The following is a 17,652-nucleotide window of genomic DNA, read 5'->3' on the forward strand; positions in this document are numbered from 1 at the left end:
GTTTGAACACTCTTAGTAGCATTTGCCACACTGTACTACAATTATTCCTTACAGGTCTGCATCCCTGACTAGATTGTGAGCTCCATGAAGGAAAAGACCATCCATAACTTATCCACTTTTGCCGTCTAGCATCTACCATTGTGGTTATTTAAAAAAAGATTGTTACTTGGGGACACTCACCCAAATCCTTTTTCATTGGTTATTCAATGTACATTACTGGGGCTTGTTTCTTTCCTTAATTGATCACACCTGCCAGGATCTCCAAGGCTTTTAACAGTGCCTAGAACTCTGCCAAAACATTTCCTCAACAGACACTTACTGAGTACCTTCTATGTGCCCCAGGCTTGGGAAACAAAGATGAGTAAAAGAAAATACCTGCCCCCTCAATGAACCCAAAATTCAGTAAATCTAAGCTTCTGTGGATGGCTTGCTTCCCACCTTGTCACCCATAACAGACTTCCCTTAGCATCCCACCCAAAATGACCTTTCTATAGACTTGTATGTAATGTAAACACAGTTCATCTCCTTAAGAACTGCTGTAATGTCCATAAGATGTTAATTGCTTATCTTCTAGAAGTGGATTCCCCACAAACAGGCTTTCACAGTCTTTCTGAGTACAGCATGCCTGAAGCGTCATGCTAGGGGACTGTACATGTGGAGAATGCTCTCGAGGACAATGGCTGTTCCTCAAGGACTGAGGTATCCTGCCATCCCCTGCTTCCCCCTCACCCAGCTGTTCCTTGGTGCGCAGGGTGTTGAAGCATGGCTCGGAGATGATCTGACAGAAGAGCTCCAGAAACATGTTCTCCGAGGTGCTCTGCATGTCTGTTTGGTAGTATATCTCGATGCCACAGTTATTGTGAACTTCATTCCTCTGCTGATAGACAAACCATCCTCCTAGGAAGTTTCAAGAAGACAGCAACACGTTCAAAAATTTATTTAGGGTTTAATAAAGTTACTGTTTTGTTTGGCTGTTATGAAGTTGCTCAGTTCGGTTGGTGTCTTTTGGCAGTTCCAAACTATTACAATTAATTCATTAAGAATGTGAAACTCAACTTACCCAAGGGAATCCTAATACAGTGATCTGTCCTTGGTAGGCCCTCTATAAATACTCACTGACTTTAAAGGGCAAAACACTTACAAAAAACCCATTTTATGACTAAGTATTGATGCTAAATGAGATCCATAGTTAATGAAATCTACAATGTAGTATACATACTAGATTAGAACTAGCTAATATCTATAAGAACTTCAACAGAAATACTACCTATGTTTTAATAACCATACAAAACAATTTTTAAATGACTAGTTGTGCCAGTATCTACTTAGCATTCTATTTCTAATATTGTTTACCAACACCCACACTGAAGGTCAACTCACAAATTTACACAAATGTGCACAGTGCTTAGAGATGACTTAGCCTAACACCTTACTTTAGAGATGAGGAAACTAAGACCCTGAGAAGCGGGGTGACTCGTCCAAGGACACAAAGTTGGATGGTGGAGAGCTAAGACAAAAACGCAGATATGCTGATCAAGTATTCATCAAAGTTATAAACAGATGGCCATGCTTTATGATCTGACAACTATTCCATGAGCAGTAAATGTGACTAAGCAAATACACCGTGCTTAGTCACTGCCTGATGACCATGTGCTATGGTTTTTGAATGGCAGTTTGTTCGTTCATTCAATCATCTGTTCTTTCAGCTGTACCGAGCGGCTTGTGGGATATTAGCTTCCCAACCAGGAATCGAACCAGGGCCCTAGGCAGTGAAAGTGCAGAGTTCTAACCACTGGACCACCAGGGAATTCCCTTGAATGGCAGTTCCTGATTCTCCCTCTCTGCCATGCTGCGGTGACTGAGGAACAAACTAAGTGAAGTTTGAAAGTAACCATTACCAGGTCTGTAATGACTGGCCATGCAGAATAGCAGTGCTGTGCTCAAAGTGTCTTTGAGCATTCAACAGAGAGATCCTGAGGTAATGCTTTAGTAGCTACTCAAGTGAGCCAGATACAGACTCCAGCCTTAAGAAATGTATAGCCTAACGGGGGAGATGGAGATGCACTTCAATCCCAATACAAGAGAAGAAGTGCTCAGTAGGTTAAACAAGGAAAGGTTCAGAAAACCTGTGCTGTGGGTTCAGAAGAGGAAGTGATTACTTTTAGAAAAAGTTCAAAGAAAAAAATCAATGCTTCTCATCCCTGGTCTAACATACTTCCCACCATACAGTTCTGAACAATATTGAAAATAATGCTTAATGAGTTCTATATCAAAGGAAACCACTGTTAATGTAAAAGTAACCCAACATTGCAAACTCCAATATATTATTATCAATTCTTTATATTAATTCCTTATCAAATATGCATGCAATGAATACATGGTGTTATCTGCACCTGTGAGTCTTCTGCCAAAGACTCCTATGCACTCCTAATTCTAATTTACATTTTTTATAAATAAATTTTATTTCATGCTTCACAGTCAACATTTCTTTAGTTTTGTGATTTTTCCCTAACTCCTCTATACTCAATTACCAGTCAATTCCAGTATCATTCTCTTCAAAATAATTGCCTACCTCCAATTTTACCTCTTTGGCACTCCTACAGATAATTTTCCCGCAGAATTATCTACTTCTAGCTATAAATAGTAGAGGATCCCAGTAGATCTTTACCATAAAACTATATATTATCATCCAAGTGACTTCAACTCATCTGTAATCACACACAATATTATGTCAAAGTAGTCCATTACCAAAGATATAACATTTCCACTTACTGTCAGGGAGCTGAACTTCTCTATACCGAACCAGTTGACTTGGAAGGAGAGGTTTTGTATGAGCATGTTCAATAAGGGTGTCTTCAACCATCTGCATAATTCCTAATGCAGCCTGTGGAAGAAGATAGGTCATAGCACATTACAAATCACAAATGTATCTTGATTAGATAGTAGCCCATGCAATATGAAACAACATGCTTATGAAACAAACTAACCTAGTTTATCATAAAAGTGGATTTTTAAATCTTAAATACATTTGATCCTGTTCAAATGGATAAAAACTGAACTCATCAATTTGCAACAGAGTCAGTATGGTAGTAGTGAAGAGAAACAGAGACCCAGACAATCATCAGCACTGATCTCGATTCTGGGGAAAAGGCACTGCCAAAGCTGGAGAGGTATTGATGATGGAAAGGTGGTCCCACGTCAATGACCCACACCAGACAACTGGGGCTATAGCAAAGCAAAGGAGGTAAGCATGAGGCTTTATTCTGAATAAAACTGACCTGGGGAAGAATACTGTCTCAGCCACTTATTAGCACCTGACCTTGGCATATTGTTTTGGAGGCAATATAACAGAGTGGTAGAGAGTGTGGGCTTTTAAGACAGACTACCAAGGGAATCTGGAATGCTTTCCCCGTGCTAAACACTTAGAATATACTATTTAATTTAATCCTTATAAGTAATTTTACCGATAAGGAAATTGAGCATAGAGAGATTAAGACGTTTTCAGAAGATTACATAACTTGTAAGCGGAGGAGTCAAGGTTTGAATCCAGGCTGATTCTACACCATGTGCTCTTATCCACTACACAGTCCTGCTGTCCTACAGAGTAGGGATAATTATTCCCATTTCCTTCAATGATTGCAAGAGGCAGGCAAAAACAGAGGAGACAGCTGTGAAAGTAGGTCCACAGTTAACCATGATCATTCTGCTCCCCCTACACCCTCCCCTACCCTCCTGCACAGGGCAGGGAAGCCTGAGTCAACACTAATGTGCTTATACAGCCACACTGTGGTGGTTAGTTCGTAATCTTAGACCAACTAGGGTAAAATTTTCTCTTGCAATGATGCATAAAAGATTATTGCTAAAACCTCAATCCCGCACCTGCTTTGTTATGTTTCCATGGAGAAGGGCTTCAATGTGTAGCCGTGACAGGAGCTGAGGTATGAAGGCCTTAAGGCGAGGAAGGGTAACATCTGTAAACAAGAGTAAGAAATAGTAAGCTCTACCTATAAGGTTTTTTAAAAAAAAACTCTGAGGTAATTTGAGATTTACAGAAGAGTTGCAAAAATATTACAGGGAGTTCCCATATACCCTTCACCCAGTTTTCTCTTATGTTAACATCTTTAACAACCATAGGATGATGATCAAAACTAAGAAGTTAACACTGGGACAATACTATTAACTAAAATACAGACTTTATTTGGATTTCAGGTTTTCCACTAATATCCCTTTTCTGTTCCAGGATCTAATCCACAATCCCACCTTGCATTTAGTTGTCATGTGTCCTTAGTTTCCTACAATCTGTAACAGTTCCTTGGTCTTTCCTTGCCTTTCATGACCTTAAGATTTTTTTTTTTTTTTCCAGTACATGGACCTCTCACTGTTGTGGCCTCTCCCGTTGCCTGTCATGAGCACAGGCTCCGGACGTGCAGGCTCAGTGGCCATGGCTCACGGGCCCAGCTGCTCTGTGGCATGTGGGATCTTCCCGGACAGGGGCACGAACCCGCGCCCCCTGCATCGGCAGGCGGACTCTCAACCACTGCGCCACCAGGGAAGCTCTGACCTTAAGAGTTTTAAGCAGTACTGCTCAGTTATTTTATAGAATGCCCTTTATTTGGGCTTGTCTAGTGTTTTCTCGTGCTTAAATTGAGCTTCTGTATCCTGAGAAAGAATACCCCAGAGGTAATATGTCTTTCTCAGGGCATCACGTCGGGGGCACATGATGCTGTTACGCTGTAATACTGGTGATGTAAACACTGACCACGTGGCTATAGTGCTGTCTGCCAGGGGACTGTTTTAATCTTTTGGTTATAATTAAGTAACTCATGGATGCTCTACAAGCAATTAGGAAAAGCCACCCCACCAATGCCTTCTTTTCCCATTATAATTTTTAAATATTTACTTTGGAGGAAATACTTTGAGACCACACAAATATTTTGTCCTTACTTAACTTTTACCCACTAATTTAGCATTCAATGGTGGATATTGCCTGTATCAATTATTATTATGGAATCCTAATAGTGAATTTTCTGTTCTTCTCATTACTTTTACATGTACTGATTTAATTCTTCAGTAAAGAAGAGTTGTCCCTTCTCCATTAGGACACCATACTAATAAATGCTACAATGGATGCTAAAATTAGTGAATAAAATTTAAAGAGAGACATAGGAAGGGAATTAACAAGTGCTTACTATGCATCAGGCATTTTATAGATGTTATCTTATAAACTATAAATTATGCGTTATTATCCCCATTTTAAAGGTGAGAAAACTGAAGTTAAGAAAATTTAAGTTTCTTGTCCAAAGTCATCAAGCTAGTAAGTGGCAGAGCTGCATTTGAATCTAATTCCAAAATGCATACCCATCCCACTCCACTGCACTGCCCTAGAAGTCCCCTTCACTAGACCCCTCAGCTCTCTCTGCAAACTTCTATAACAATACTCAGTCTCTTTGCCTCTACAAAAAACAATCTGTTTTACATTTACGCTTTGCCACTAGACTGGAGCTCCTTGATCCAAGAAACCCCACCTAATTGATAATTTTTTAATCTCAAGCACCTGCAGTCTGGCGCCTGGTGCATAGCAGGCAGGCAGTAAATGCGGTTGGACCACACTGAATTCTGAGGTTCTTGCTACCCTGGCACCTGGAGAGCTGACAGATGTAGAGTCACGGGGGAGCCAGCCTCTCATATTGAGTTGTCTCCAATTTAAGCCATGTTGGCATTACCGGATTATTGATGAATATATATATCAAAACAGAATGATTATTAGAGCAGAAAATTTCAGCCGAAAAAGTGCTGACTTTCTCTTTATAAAACACATTTTAGGAAGGCATCACACGCCTATGTGAAACTTTAGAACTAATTCTGCTTACAATTCATATACCATCTGACCCAGAATCTAACAAAGGGGGTGGGAATCCCCAAATCTCTGCTTTTGGATCATGCTGAATGCAGGTTCGGTCTCTTGAAAATGTATTTAAAATCAATTATGTGGTATTTTTTAAAAAAGGTAAAATTCCTGCTTGTTACAACCGGATGTGACTCATAATCATTTTACAAAGAAAAGTGTATTAACTGTCCAGATTAAAAACGTATCTGTTCTAGTTAATGAATTTTATAATCTATACGCCTACTCAACCAATAAAATAATGACCTTCAATACTTTGCTCTTGATTTGTCACTAAAGTCATCAAAGGCGCAGTGATACATAATAAGAAAGGACTTGTCATAAAAGATCATTAAAGGACTTCCCTGGTGGCGCAGTGGTTGAGAGTCCGCCTGCCGATGCAGGGGACACGGGTTTGTGCCCCGGTCCGGGAGGATCCCACATGCCGTGGAGCGGCTGAGCCCATGAGCCATGGCTGCTGGGCCTGCGCGTTCGGAGCCTATGCTCCGCAACGGGAGAGGCCGCAACGGTGAGAGGCCCGCGTACCGCAAAAAAACAAAAACAAAAACAACAAAAATGCCTAAGCATTCTTTCTGTGTGATAAGACTTTCAAGCTCAGCCCTTTTTTCCTTTTTTGAAAACTTCAATATTAACAAGGTAAGTGCTTGGGTCAAAACACTGTCATCTGCAGAAATCTGTTAACAGTAATAACTGACTATTGTGGGTCCAGGTTGAAAACAGCAAATGTGGTTATAAACTGCCTGAATACAAAAGCCACTTCAAAGGCCACCACTGCTTTTCTAAAAACAAAAACAAAACAAAAAAAAACCCAAAAAACTGTATGCACAGCTGGCTTTAATGGAACTACAAGTCATTAGAAAGCATAAATACTAGGTAATAGGATAAAACCAAAATTATTTTAGAAAAGAATGAAGAAAGCATTAGGCTATAAGTAGAAAGAGTCTCACCATCCAGGGCTTCTCTCAATTCATCTTTAGTCCAGGCCACTTCAGTCATCAGCAAGCGGAGGTAGTACATGGCGTGCTGGTGAGGCTGTTCAGCTCGGAAATTGTTAAGAGATCGCATATACTAGTGAAGGGAGACGTGGGTTTGTTAATTTTATCGATCTTTTTAAAATCATTTCAAAAGGTCAGCTATAATCAAACTTCATTTTGCATAAATGATGTGTTAAATGGGATGCAGAGATATCTGCTTCATCTTCCTTTTCGAAGTTATGTAATTTAGAATGGGACTTACTCCTCTCTCCCTTTGATACATACTTAAACTAAAGAGCATGCTTTTTCTTTCTTTTTTCTTGAAGTCTTATTTTTTTAAAGTAATTTTTTTGTTTTTTGTGCCCATAATTAAGAAATGTAAAGTTAAAGTTAAGAAATGTAAAAGGTAAAATTCTGAGAACAGAACTTCAATTAAATTCAATTAAAATATATGTTCCTTATAACACCAGAAATAGTATCAGGAGTGAGGTGTGTACACTGAGTCTTAAAAATGATTGCGGACCTCCCTGGTGGCGCAGTGGTTAAGAATCCGCCTGCTAATGCAGGGGACACAGGTTCGAGCCCTGGTCCGGGAAGATCCCACATGCTGTGGAGCAACTACGCCTGTGCACCACAACTACTGAGCCTGCACTCTAGAGCCCGTGAGCCACAACTACTGAGCCCGTGTGCCACAACTACTGAAGCCCATGTGCCTAGAGCCCATGCTCTGCAACAAGAGAAGCCACCACAATGAGAAGCCTGCACACCTCAACGAAGAATAGCCCCCGTTCACCGCAACTAGAGAAAAGCCCGCATGCAACAACGAAGACCCAACGCAGCCAAAAATAAATTAAATAAATAAATTTTAAAAAACGATTGCATGTTGTATTTTCAAAAGGTTTTTTTTTTTTTTTTTTTTGCCATACTGCAAGGCATGAAGGATCTTACTTCCCTGACCAGGGATCGAACCTGTGCCCTCTGCAGTGGAAGCTTGGAGTCTTAACCGCTGGACCACCAGAGAAGTCTTGGGCATACTTTGTCTTTGTCCAGGCTGCTGCTTTAACCCCAGCATCTGACATGTACTCTAAGTACCTTCACTACGGGATCTCTTTCATCTCTCAGAAAGTTATCCCCAGTTTTCAAGGCCTCCATCTCTTGGCATCCTTTAATTCTTCACCATAAGGTCATCCCAAAAGTCTCTCTAAGCAAGCAACATGGATATGTATATATATAAAATATTGAATCTTGATTTGAAAACTGATGATAATTTCTTTGGGTGTACAATGAAGGTCATAGTTTGGCTTTTAAAGTAGCTATCCATCCCATATTTCCATTACTGGACCAACCATGAGTTGAATTTAAGTGGAAGATAACATCAAGTCTAAATAGTCTGCCCTAATGTGACAAGGCTGCATGGAAGGCTGAGGTCCCTCCTGCAGAATAGAGGGTTCTTCTTTTTTTTTTTTCCCCTTTTTATTTATTTATTTGTTTGTTTGTTTGTTTACTTATTTATTTTTTATTTTTGGCTGTGTTGGGTCTTCATTGCTGCACGTGGGCTTTCTCTAGTTGCAGCGAGCGAGGGCTACTCTTCGTTGCAGTTCACAGGCTTTTCACTGCGGTGGCTTCTCTTGTTGCAGAGCACAGGAGCTAGGCACGTGGGCTTCAGTAGTTGTGGCTCATGGGCTCTAGAATGCAGGCTCAGTAGTTGTGGCGCATAGGCTTAGCTGCTCTGCGGCATGTGGGATCTTCCCAGACCTGGGCTCGGACCTGTGTCCCCTGCACTGGCAGGCGGATTCTTAACCACTGAGCCACCAGGGAAGCCCTAGAGTGTTCTTCTTAAATGGAGGTTGGATGAAACCTTCAAGGAGTCCCTGAAAGCCACTAGGTCTACCTCAGGCTCCTCTCTGAAAGTCAGTGCTATCCTAGCTCTTAGGGCCTACAGAGAAAGGGGCCAGGTGTCCACCAGAGTCTCCCAGGCTTTCCTTCTGGATAGAGTATAGGATTCAGCAAAGATAGGATAAAATGACTGCCACAGGGTTATGAATGCTTCTTTTCCTCCTCGCCTCTTTTTCAAAAATGTTCATAATGTGGCAATATCACCTTATGAATTAAAAAATTATAAAAATAAGTTGAGAAAACTTACTGCCTCTTTGATAATTTCAAATCTTTTTTCATCAATCTCAAAGGTAGCCATTTTTTCAATGATCTTCTTTAGCAAAATTGGCTGCTTGTCATTATAACCTTTCACCGAGAGCTACGGAAAGAGTTCAGGATATTAAAAGTCTAAAATTAACATGAAACAACTTCAACTTGACTTTAAAACATGTAGAAAATCCCCAAACCAGGTGTATCAAAATAAAAATAAAACAAGAAATTAAATGAATTTCATTTCTCATAAATATAGTTCGACACTTAGGAAGATAACATTGACCATCTTTATTTACTAATATCCAAAAGCATATGCTTTTCCTAAACAAAAACAATAGCAGGAAAACTTACCTGGTGCCAAACTACGGCAGTACACACTATATATCATCAAAATTCAAGTTCTCATTAAGTCAAAATTAATTATAGAATGTGTTTTAAATTTAACCTTCAAAAAGAATTTCTAAAGAATGGCAGGCTTAAGATTTTTATAGTTGTGTTAAGAAGGTAAAAATCATAGGGGAGGGTTACCTAGCAAACTACTGGATATGTCCCCAAATTGTTTATATTTAAATATTTTTAAAAATCATCTTTTAAGAAATCAGAAGTCCCAATTTTGTATCATATGGCATTTTGCCACTTTTCTTGTCCAATGTTGCCCAATAATGGTCCATAGGTCTCACTACTTGCTTGTTTGATGAGTTCTGCTGATGTACCAAAAGCCAGTGGCAAAACAGATGTGAAGTAAGGATACACTGTATGTACTGTCTGGATTTTGCCTTAGGACAATTTACTTTAATAGTTTCTGAAAGCATAACGTTTTGAAAAGCAGGGGAAGCCTATTATCACATTTCCTACTATTATATTGCCACATGGTGGCACCCACAGAGGTTAGAGGATACACTGGAACTAGAATATCTCTGGACGCCTCTACCTTATGAAAATTGATAGGCAAGGGGCTTCCCTGGTGGTGCAGTGGTTGAGAGTCCGCCTGCCGATGCAGGGGACACGGGTTCGTGCCCCAGTCCGGGAAGACCCCACATGCCACGGAGCAGCTGGGCCCGTGAGCCATGGCCGCTGAGCCTGCGCGTCTGGAGCCTGTGCTCCGCAACGGGAGAGGCCACAACGGTGAGAGGCCCGCGTACCGCAAAAAAAAAAAAAAGAAAAAGAAAAAGAAAAAGAAAATTGATAGGCAAGTATCTCAGCAGGAGTGAAGGTCACTGCCCATGGAAAGCACATCCTGTACTGTGGGAACTAGACTGACAACTAGCAGAAAGCCCATCTGTCACACATTAAAAATGATTTATTTTAATGGTGATATGCTATTAAAACTCAACAGCAAAAAATAAACCATAGATTATTACTTTTCTATTTGGATTTTATTTTGACCTCTGAGCTTCAAATTTCCCTGGACTCTGAGAATGGTTAGGTTATATATATTCTTATACATTAAACAAAAACTACCAGAAAAGTTACTTGTATGAAGAAAAAAAGTCACTGCAAAATAAATAAAATTTAAAAACCCTAAAACCTTTTGTATAGAATTAGAAAGAGTACACAGTGCATGCTCTCATTTTAGTTGTTATGAAAACATACAACATATTTTTAAGAAAAGTGAAGGTGAATGTGTGCTAGAAGAGGGATGTTAATTTGGAAATGAGATATAAGTTTGGAAACATAACAGAAACGGTTTCAAGAGAAAGGATCTAGTTATTTCTTGGGATGCATTTAATAATGTTTATCTTAAAACACACTTAAAAGCAGTTAATGATACATGCTACAAAATAAATTAAATGAAAATGTCAGTCGTATTTGAACACAGGAACTTTCTACTACTGTCAGCAGAAATAAAGAAGCTTATAATATAAGTAAAATTCAGCACCACAACAGTAACTATGGGTATCTTTCACTTACAGATGTTAATATATTCAAATACATGGAAAGAACAACATGCTTTCAGGGTTAATAAGTTAAACATTTCAAGCAGAGGAACATGCAAATAAACGTAGCATAAATACATGTTCACAAGATGCACTAAACTCTACTAAATCATTTGTTAGTGGAACTAATACTAACTTGAGTTCTTCAATCATTAAAAAGGTGCAAGGAAAAAACCATCAATCTTCTTGTTTTAAAATGCAGAAGTTAATAGTTTTCCCAAGCTCAACATAATGCTTAAACGGTGTGACGCCTTTTCTTTCGTTTTCATTTTACTTACAAGTATTGCATTCATTCCTGATGCAATGCCATAGCTCAAACCTGAGAGGCGTGCTGCATATGTATACTCTTTTAAATCATCCTTCAATAACCTGATAAACAGGTATGTCATGTTGCAATGGAGAGGATCAGCATAAATGTAGCGACTAACAAAAAGAAAAACAAAAGAAATGCTTTGATACCTCAAGCAGTGGCATGGTAATGAAGAAACATGACCGAAGAGTATGAATATGCAGCCTCATGATCTGAATTTCTAGGGAAATAGTATAGGCCAACCTTTTGTTTTACAATGGCAGGAAGACTTCATTCTCTGTTGTCAAAGACCAAGACTTCAGATACAAAATGGGAGAGGTCTAAACCTAAATCAGGGTCCAATTTTGTTTTGAGGAGAAAAATATGACAGTCTGATGAAAGATGTTTAAAAAAAAAGAAATCAAGGAAAATTTGCATAATATGAATGGCATATTGCTGAATACTTAACAGTAAGAGCTAACTTAAAAATTAAATGATGCGAAAATATGATTAGTCACAAAAAAAAGAAATTAAACTCACACCCTCAATCAAAAATGCTTCCAGCAAATCAATATAAAAAATGTTGATGAGTGGAAGGCTCTAAGACGTGGGTACTTACATACATCCCATAGATGGTATTTTGGAGGTCATAGCTCAAGCCTGCTAGCTCTGCTGCATATGCATACTCGTTGAGTGAGTCTTTGAGGAGCTCAAGGTACAAATAGGCCATGTTACAGTGCAAGGGGTCCACATAAGCAAATGGGCTGGAAGAAAATGTTGACAGTAAAATAGCTGATTTATTACTTCCCAATGTGATATGGCCTTTCGAGATGGATCAAGGAACTGAACAGGGGTTAAAATAACTTCCTGAAGATACACTTTGAATACACATGAATTCTCATGAGGAAAAAAACAAGATGTTTAAAAAAGAAGCTTGAAATATGCTATGTGTGCTGGTAGTGGTGAAGAGGGAGAAGGAATTGCTTACCCCAGATGGCGTGGTAGAACTGACAAGTTAGAAACACTGCGTAGGTAAGGAGGAACAGGCCAAAACGCATGCCTACATTTAGGCTAATAGGAGAAGGCATGGCTGACAGAGCTGATAACAGCATGTGTGTGTCCTCCTTCTCCCTCTAAGCAAGCCATACCCTTGGTGGACAGGAGGATGAGATTGAGAAGTTTGTGTGCTATGATTATATAAACTTAAAAGGGAAAAACTGAGACTTGAAAGAGAAAGATTAAGACCTGTGAAAATGTTAGCTTATCTCTTGAGTTTCCTCCCAAACCAAGAGACTGGAACACTGTCAGTAAAGTAATTGATAATATCCATCATACAACTACAGCCAGAACTAGGAAAAAATATTAAAACAGGAAAATTTTTAAGTGAGAAAGAGCAACAAAAGAGAGGAAATAATTACAGAGTGCAAGAGCTAAATAGGACCACAGAGATGACCTGACTTAAATCTTCGTTTCCCAAATAAGAAGCATCACTTTCCTCATGTCACCTGGGCTAGTAGCAGCAGAGTCAGGATTCAGATTTAAGTCGAATGACCTATTCATTTGACTATGTGACACTGCTTACCTTTATGAGAAGCAAGTAAAAGATTCCTTCATTCAACAAATATGTACTACATTCTCACTATAGTGCTAGGCACTTCTCTAGGTACTGGGAATAAAGAAGGAACAAATCAGGCAGAGTCCCTGACTTCATAGAGTTTAGAGCCTAGTTGGAAGAGACAAATAATAAATTTAAATATGATACATCAGGTGGTGATAGTGTTATGGAGAAAAATTATGCAGGGTCAGAGGAACGGGAGTGATGGGTAGTGGGACAGGAAGATTGCTAATTTACATAAAATTATTATTAATAAATTAAATTGTTATTATTAAAATTATTATTAATTATTAATCAAGGCCACTCTGAAAGGTGACATCTGGGTCGAGACCTGAAGGAAGCAAAGGAGCAAGCCCTGGGGATATCTGGGTGAACTTTCCAGGCTGAGGAAACAACCAGTACAAAGGACCTGAGGTAGCCTCGTGGCTTGGTTTGTTTGGCAGCAAATTAAAAATTTCACTCTATCTATAGCACAGTAAATATAACCGACGCACTGACATCAGAGCCAGAAATTTTATCAAAAACTGATAATTAAGTAAAAATAGGGGTAAAATGCTTAGCTACAGAGAATTGAAATCAAAGAGAAAATTCTAAAGCTATACATTCTCCACCTGGCAAATCTAAATAACACTCTGTCATTTCATTTTTTAAGTATTATACATGATGACAGACCTCCTTCTTTAGTCAAACAGAAGGAAGCAGTTCAGAAACTTACTAGCACAACTCACAAAAGCATCAAAGCAAAAGAGAGTCTTTGAAAGGGTTCATCCCCACAGGCACCCTTAGGTGGAAGTGCAAAGCTAGAAAAAAACAAATCTGGGAGTTCAAAGTCATATGGATCAAGCTCAGAACGCAATTCCAAGAAGTGTCCTAAAATGCTGCAACCACAGCAGCTATCCTGATGAACTGGAGAGGGTCCTACACTAACTTTTAAAAGAGAACATGATTCAAGTGGAATTCTTAAATCCTGGTTCACTTGTTCACTTAAAACATATTATTTTGTAACCAGATGTTATATGCTTAAATATGGATCACAGAGTTTTAAAAACTGTACATATGCATATTATTATCCTATTTCTGAAAAGATTAAAAGGATATACACAAACAGAAAATTTATTTAAGAACGTACAAGAAACCTAATAGTGTTTACCTCTAGAGAGACCAGAACACGGAGACGGATTGGTGGGAAGCAGACATTTTAAATTCTGAGAACTATGCTAGGCAGTTTAGAGAATGCAAACATATCAAATGGTCTCTCAAAAGGTATTCTGAAGCCAGATCATAGAAGCCAAATGGGAAAGTGTGACAAGCTGCTTAGAGGGTTAAAAATATCACTCTGAACTATCAAAAAATAAAACCAGCTTTGTAATGCTCTCTACCAACAGCAAGCCGTAATCAGAAAGCCCATGTTTGATGTAAACAAACAAACAAACAAAAAACAACACCAACAATCTCAGCACAGCTCTAGATAATCTATGAATCTCATGCTATAAATAAACAATGTTTACATCCCTACAGTCTCAACATACTTGTTTGCGAACTATTAACTTCCTACTTAAGAGATTCTTTTTCTCTTTTCTAAAACATTTAAAACACATCCAGCTTTAATTTCATGCCAAGCAAATCAAATAAAAATTAATGAAAAAGTTGATCATTATACTGAACATTATTAAAAAATGATAGGTTTATTTTATAAACACAAACCACTGAATTTTAGAAATATAAAATTATAGAGTGCAAACTCACAAAGTAAAATTTGAATTGAGTGATAACATTATCACACAAATAAAAGGAGATAAACTAAAGATTTATACTGAGAAATCATTGCAACAGTAGCATTATTCATAAATTTTATTAAACATCTTCTACCAAGCCAGGGATACAGAAAGCAATATCTGAGGGCTCTAGACAATTAAAGGGCTGGAAGGGATTCAAGATCATTTAGTAACGACTACCTCTTCTTCTGGGCAAGTTCCAGGAATATAAAACCAAAACCACAACAGAAAAAACCACCCCAAATTATTTAATCTTTCTTCAGTGAAACTTCTGGTGAGTCTACAGCCTTCCCTTAACAGGAAGGAGCAGCTTTCCTTTGTCTAGGCTAAAAAACTCTAATTCCTTTTACTTCCAGACATAGGTCCTTAAGGAAGCAAAGAAAACTTTCAGAAATGTAATTGTTGATTTTCATAGAAAGCTTTGTAGCTAGATTCATTTTACGTACCTGAAAAATTCAAAGTTGAGACAGGCCTTGGGCAAGAAAAACTTATCATCTTGTTTGAACCAGAGTTTGCTCATAGCTGTATCCTGTGATGGAGAAACAGTATGTTTAGGGAAATACAGGCACATTCGGCAAAAATCTTCAATCAAATCACTCTTCAAGAGGAGGAGGACAGAGGCAATAGCTGAGCTTTGTTCTGGAGAGACTGCTGTCCCATGGCCTTGAAGCATACTCAGAGGGTCAGCCGGTGGGAAGCTGGAGAGATGACTGGTGATTCCAGTAGTAGAGAGAAATCACCCTCTTATCAGCACCCTGGGTCAAAGAGATGGGGACACAGTGGAGGAAGAGACAGACAGGTGAAGCCAATACCAACTGTCCTGTCCCTGTCTTTCTGGATGCAGGGACACAGATGCAGGAGTCCTTGGGGGCGGGGGTGTGTGTGTGGCAGCCAGCCACCGAAGTGGGCCACATGGATCCCTGCCTGCTGGAATTCACACCCTTGTGTGGTCCTCTCTCCTGCACTGGACCAGGGTTGGTCTCTGTCTGACCAACAGATTATGGCAGATGTGACGATACGACACTTCTGAGATTAGATTATAAAAGACACCGTGGCTTCCACCTTGATCACTCATTTTCCCTCTTGAATCACTCACTTTGGGGTAAGCCAGCTGCCATGTCATGCAACTCTATGGAGAGGCCCATGTACCGAAGAACTAAGGCCTGCCCAAAGCCACACAAATGAACTTGGAATAGAATCCTCCAGCCCTAGTTGAGCCTTCAGATGACCAAAGTCCCAGCTCACAGCTTGACCATAACCTGAGAGACCCTGAGCCAGAACTACCCAACTAAGCTACTTCCACATTCCTGTCCCTTGGAAACTGCATGAGATAAAATAAGTGTTTGTGGTTTTAAACTGCTGAATTTTAGAGTAATTTGTTACACTGCAACGGATAACTAACACAGCCAAGGATGAACAAATAAGTTACTCCTTTGCCTCTCCACTCACTCATTCATACTATATTTTAAAAAGTCTTAGGGACTTCCCTGGTGGTCCAGTAGTTAAGAATTCGCCTTCCAATGCAGGGGATGCGGGTTCGATCCCTGGTTGGGGAACTAAGACCCCACATGCTGCAGGGCAACTAAGCCTGTGTGCCACAACTACTGAGCCTGCACGTCACAACTAGAGAGCCCGTGTGCCACAACTACAGAGTCCACGCTCTCTGGAGACCGCATGCCACAATTAGAGAGAAGCCCACGCGCTGCAATAAAGAGCCCACACACCGCAACGAAAGATCCCGCAAGCTGCGAAGAAGATCCTGCGTACTAAAACTAAGACCTGACGCAGCCAAATAAATTAAAAAAAAAAGTCTTAAAGTTCACTTGAAACTACCTTGAAACTCTGACAAGAGCTATAAATGGTTTAATGTTCTCCTTAGTTTATGCCAGGATGGCCTATTTAAAACAAACAAAAAATAAAAATAGGAAAAGTAAATAAGCTTTCTCTTTGAATAACCTAACCTATAACTCATTAAAATATCATTTTTAAAGAAAAATGATTGTCTCATTAATAATCTAGTTGCTTGAGATAAATTAAATTTCATAGTGCTAAACATTAATTCTCATCTCATTGAGTTAATCTGAATGTTAGGTCATTTGAAGAAAAGGGAAAGAAAGATGTTTGTCTATGGTGGTAAGTTTAGAAAGAGTTAGTTTTAAAGTTTAGAAAAGGGGATGTGCTGTAATAATTTGATCCATTTTTCTACACAATCTACCCAAGGTGTGAAATAATGACATGAAAAGAACATTCTGAAAAAGAAAACACCCTCCTCAATCGTTCTTCCCACTGGTTTATAACTCCATTAACTTCATATAGCGCTCTGTCAAAATGAGAAAGAATTGTTTTTAAGGGCAGGAAATCCAACAGCTTCCCCTGGATATGCTCTCTTCCAGGCTTTAGAGATTCTTTCTTATCTCTAACTTTCATGATGCAGCATAAATCTACTTCCTTATTGGGTCTTCAGTGAACATGGAAAAAAGCCCTCTTTCAATAGACTTGTAGTTACATTCCAGACTTACTATTTTATTGTCTGCAAAGAAAACAATTCCCTAGATTCTATGCTGTATAGTAGTTTTGTTTGTTTTAAAATGTCTAGCCTTTTAATATTTCTTGTAGTTATTCTCTCTGCAACTTTTCTGTTATCTATAGGGTGTGAGCCCCGCAAATCAACATAGTATCAAAGGCAAGAAAACATCTCTCTAGTCCCTTCTATGTAATAGGTCTGGCCCCTAAATTTAATATCAATGATTCTAACGTATTACCTTAATAAGAGAAGGGTATGGTGTTGCTTCTTTTTCTAATGATAAAATCTCAAAATTTGTAGGAATAAATTCATTCTTCGTTGGAAGTTTAAATTTCCCATTCAGATCAGCATTTTGCCATTTCTGGATGAATAGTGAAAACACACACACACACACACACATAAAAGCAATTAGAATCTGATTTAAGAGTTTAGAACAGTCACATTGCTTAATATCTAGGCAAATAATAAGAGAATAAATGTCACAC

At 39.0% G+C, this 17,652-nt stretch overlaps 1 protein-coding gene across 10 annotated transcripts in view; it reads right to left on the reverse strand.

Annotated features, from left to right (window-relative positions):
* The window catches only part of IDE (insulin degrading enzyme), a 123,841-nt gene that overhangs the window by 11,597 nt on the left and 94,592 nt on the right, over positions 1-17,652 (reverse strand). For 7 of the 10 annotated variants that reach the window (XM_033404888.2, XM_033404885.2, XM_049696510.1 and 4 more), the window contains 8 exons: positions 17,406-17,528; positions 15,090-15,172; positions 11,873-12,017; positions 9,023-9,133; positions 6,853-6,973; positions 3,880-3,971; positions 2,773-2,884; positions 730-897 (listed from right to left, as the gene is read on the reverse strand). In XM_033404888.2, the coding sequence (XP_033260779.2) occupies positions 730-897; positions 2,773-2,884; positions 3,880-3,971; positions 6,853-6,973; positions 9,023-9,133; positions 11,873-12,017; positions 15,090-15,172; positions 17,406-17,528 (955 nt within the window). Of the gene's footprint in view, positions 1-729; positions 898-2,772; positions 2,885-3,879; positions 3,972-6,852; positions 6,974-9,022; positions 9,134-11,242; positions 11,388-11,872; positions 12,018-15,089; positions 15,173-17,405; positions 17,529-17,652 lie in introns of all 10 variants that reach the window. The other 3 variants (XM_033404887.2, XM_012536558.3, XM_033404890.2) reach the window with 2 other exon arrangements.

Source organism: Orcinus orca, chromosome 14 (assembly GCF_937001465.1).
Source record: "Orcinus orca chromosome 14, mOrcOrc1.1, whole genome shotgun sequence".
Lineage (NCBI taxonomy): Eukaryota > Metazoa > Chordata > Mammalia > Artiodactyla > Delphinidae > Orcinus > Orcinus orca.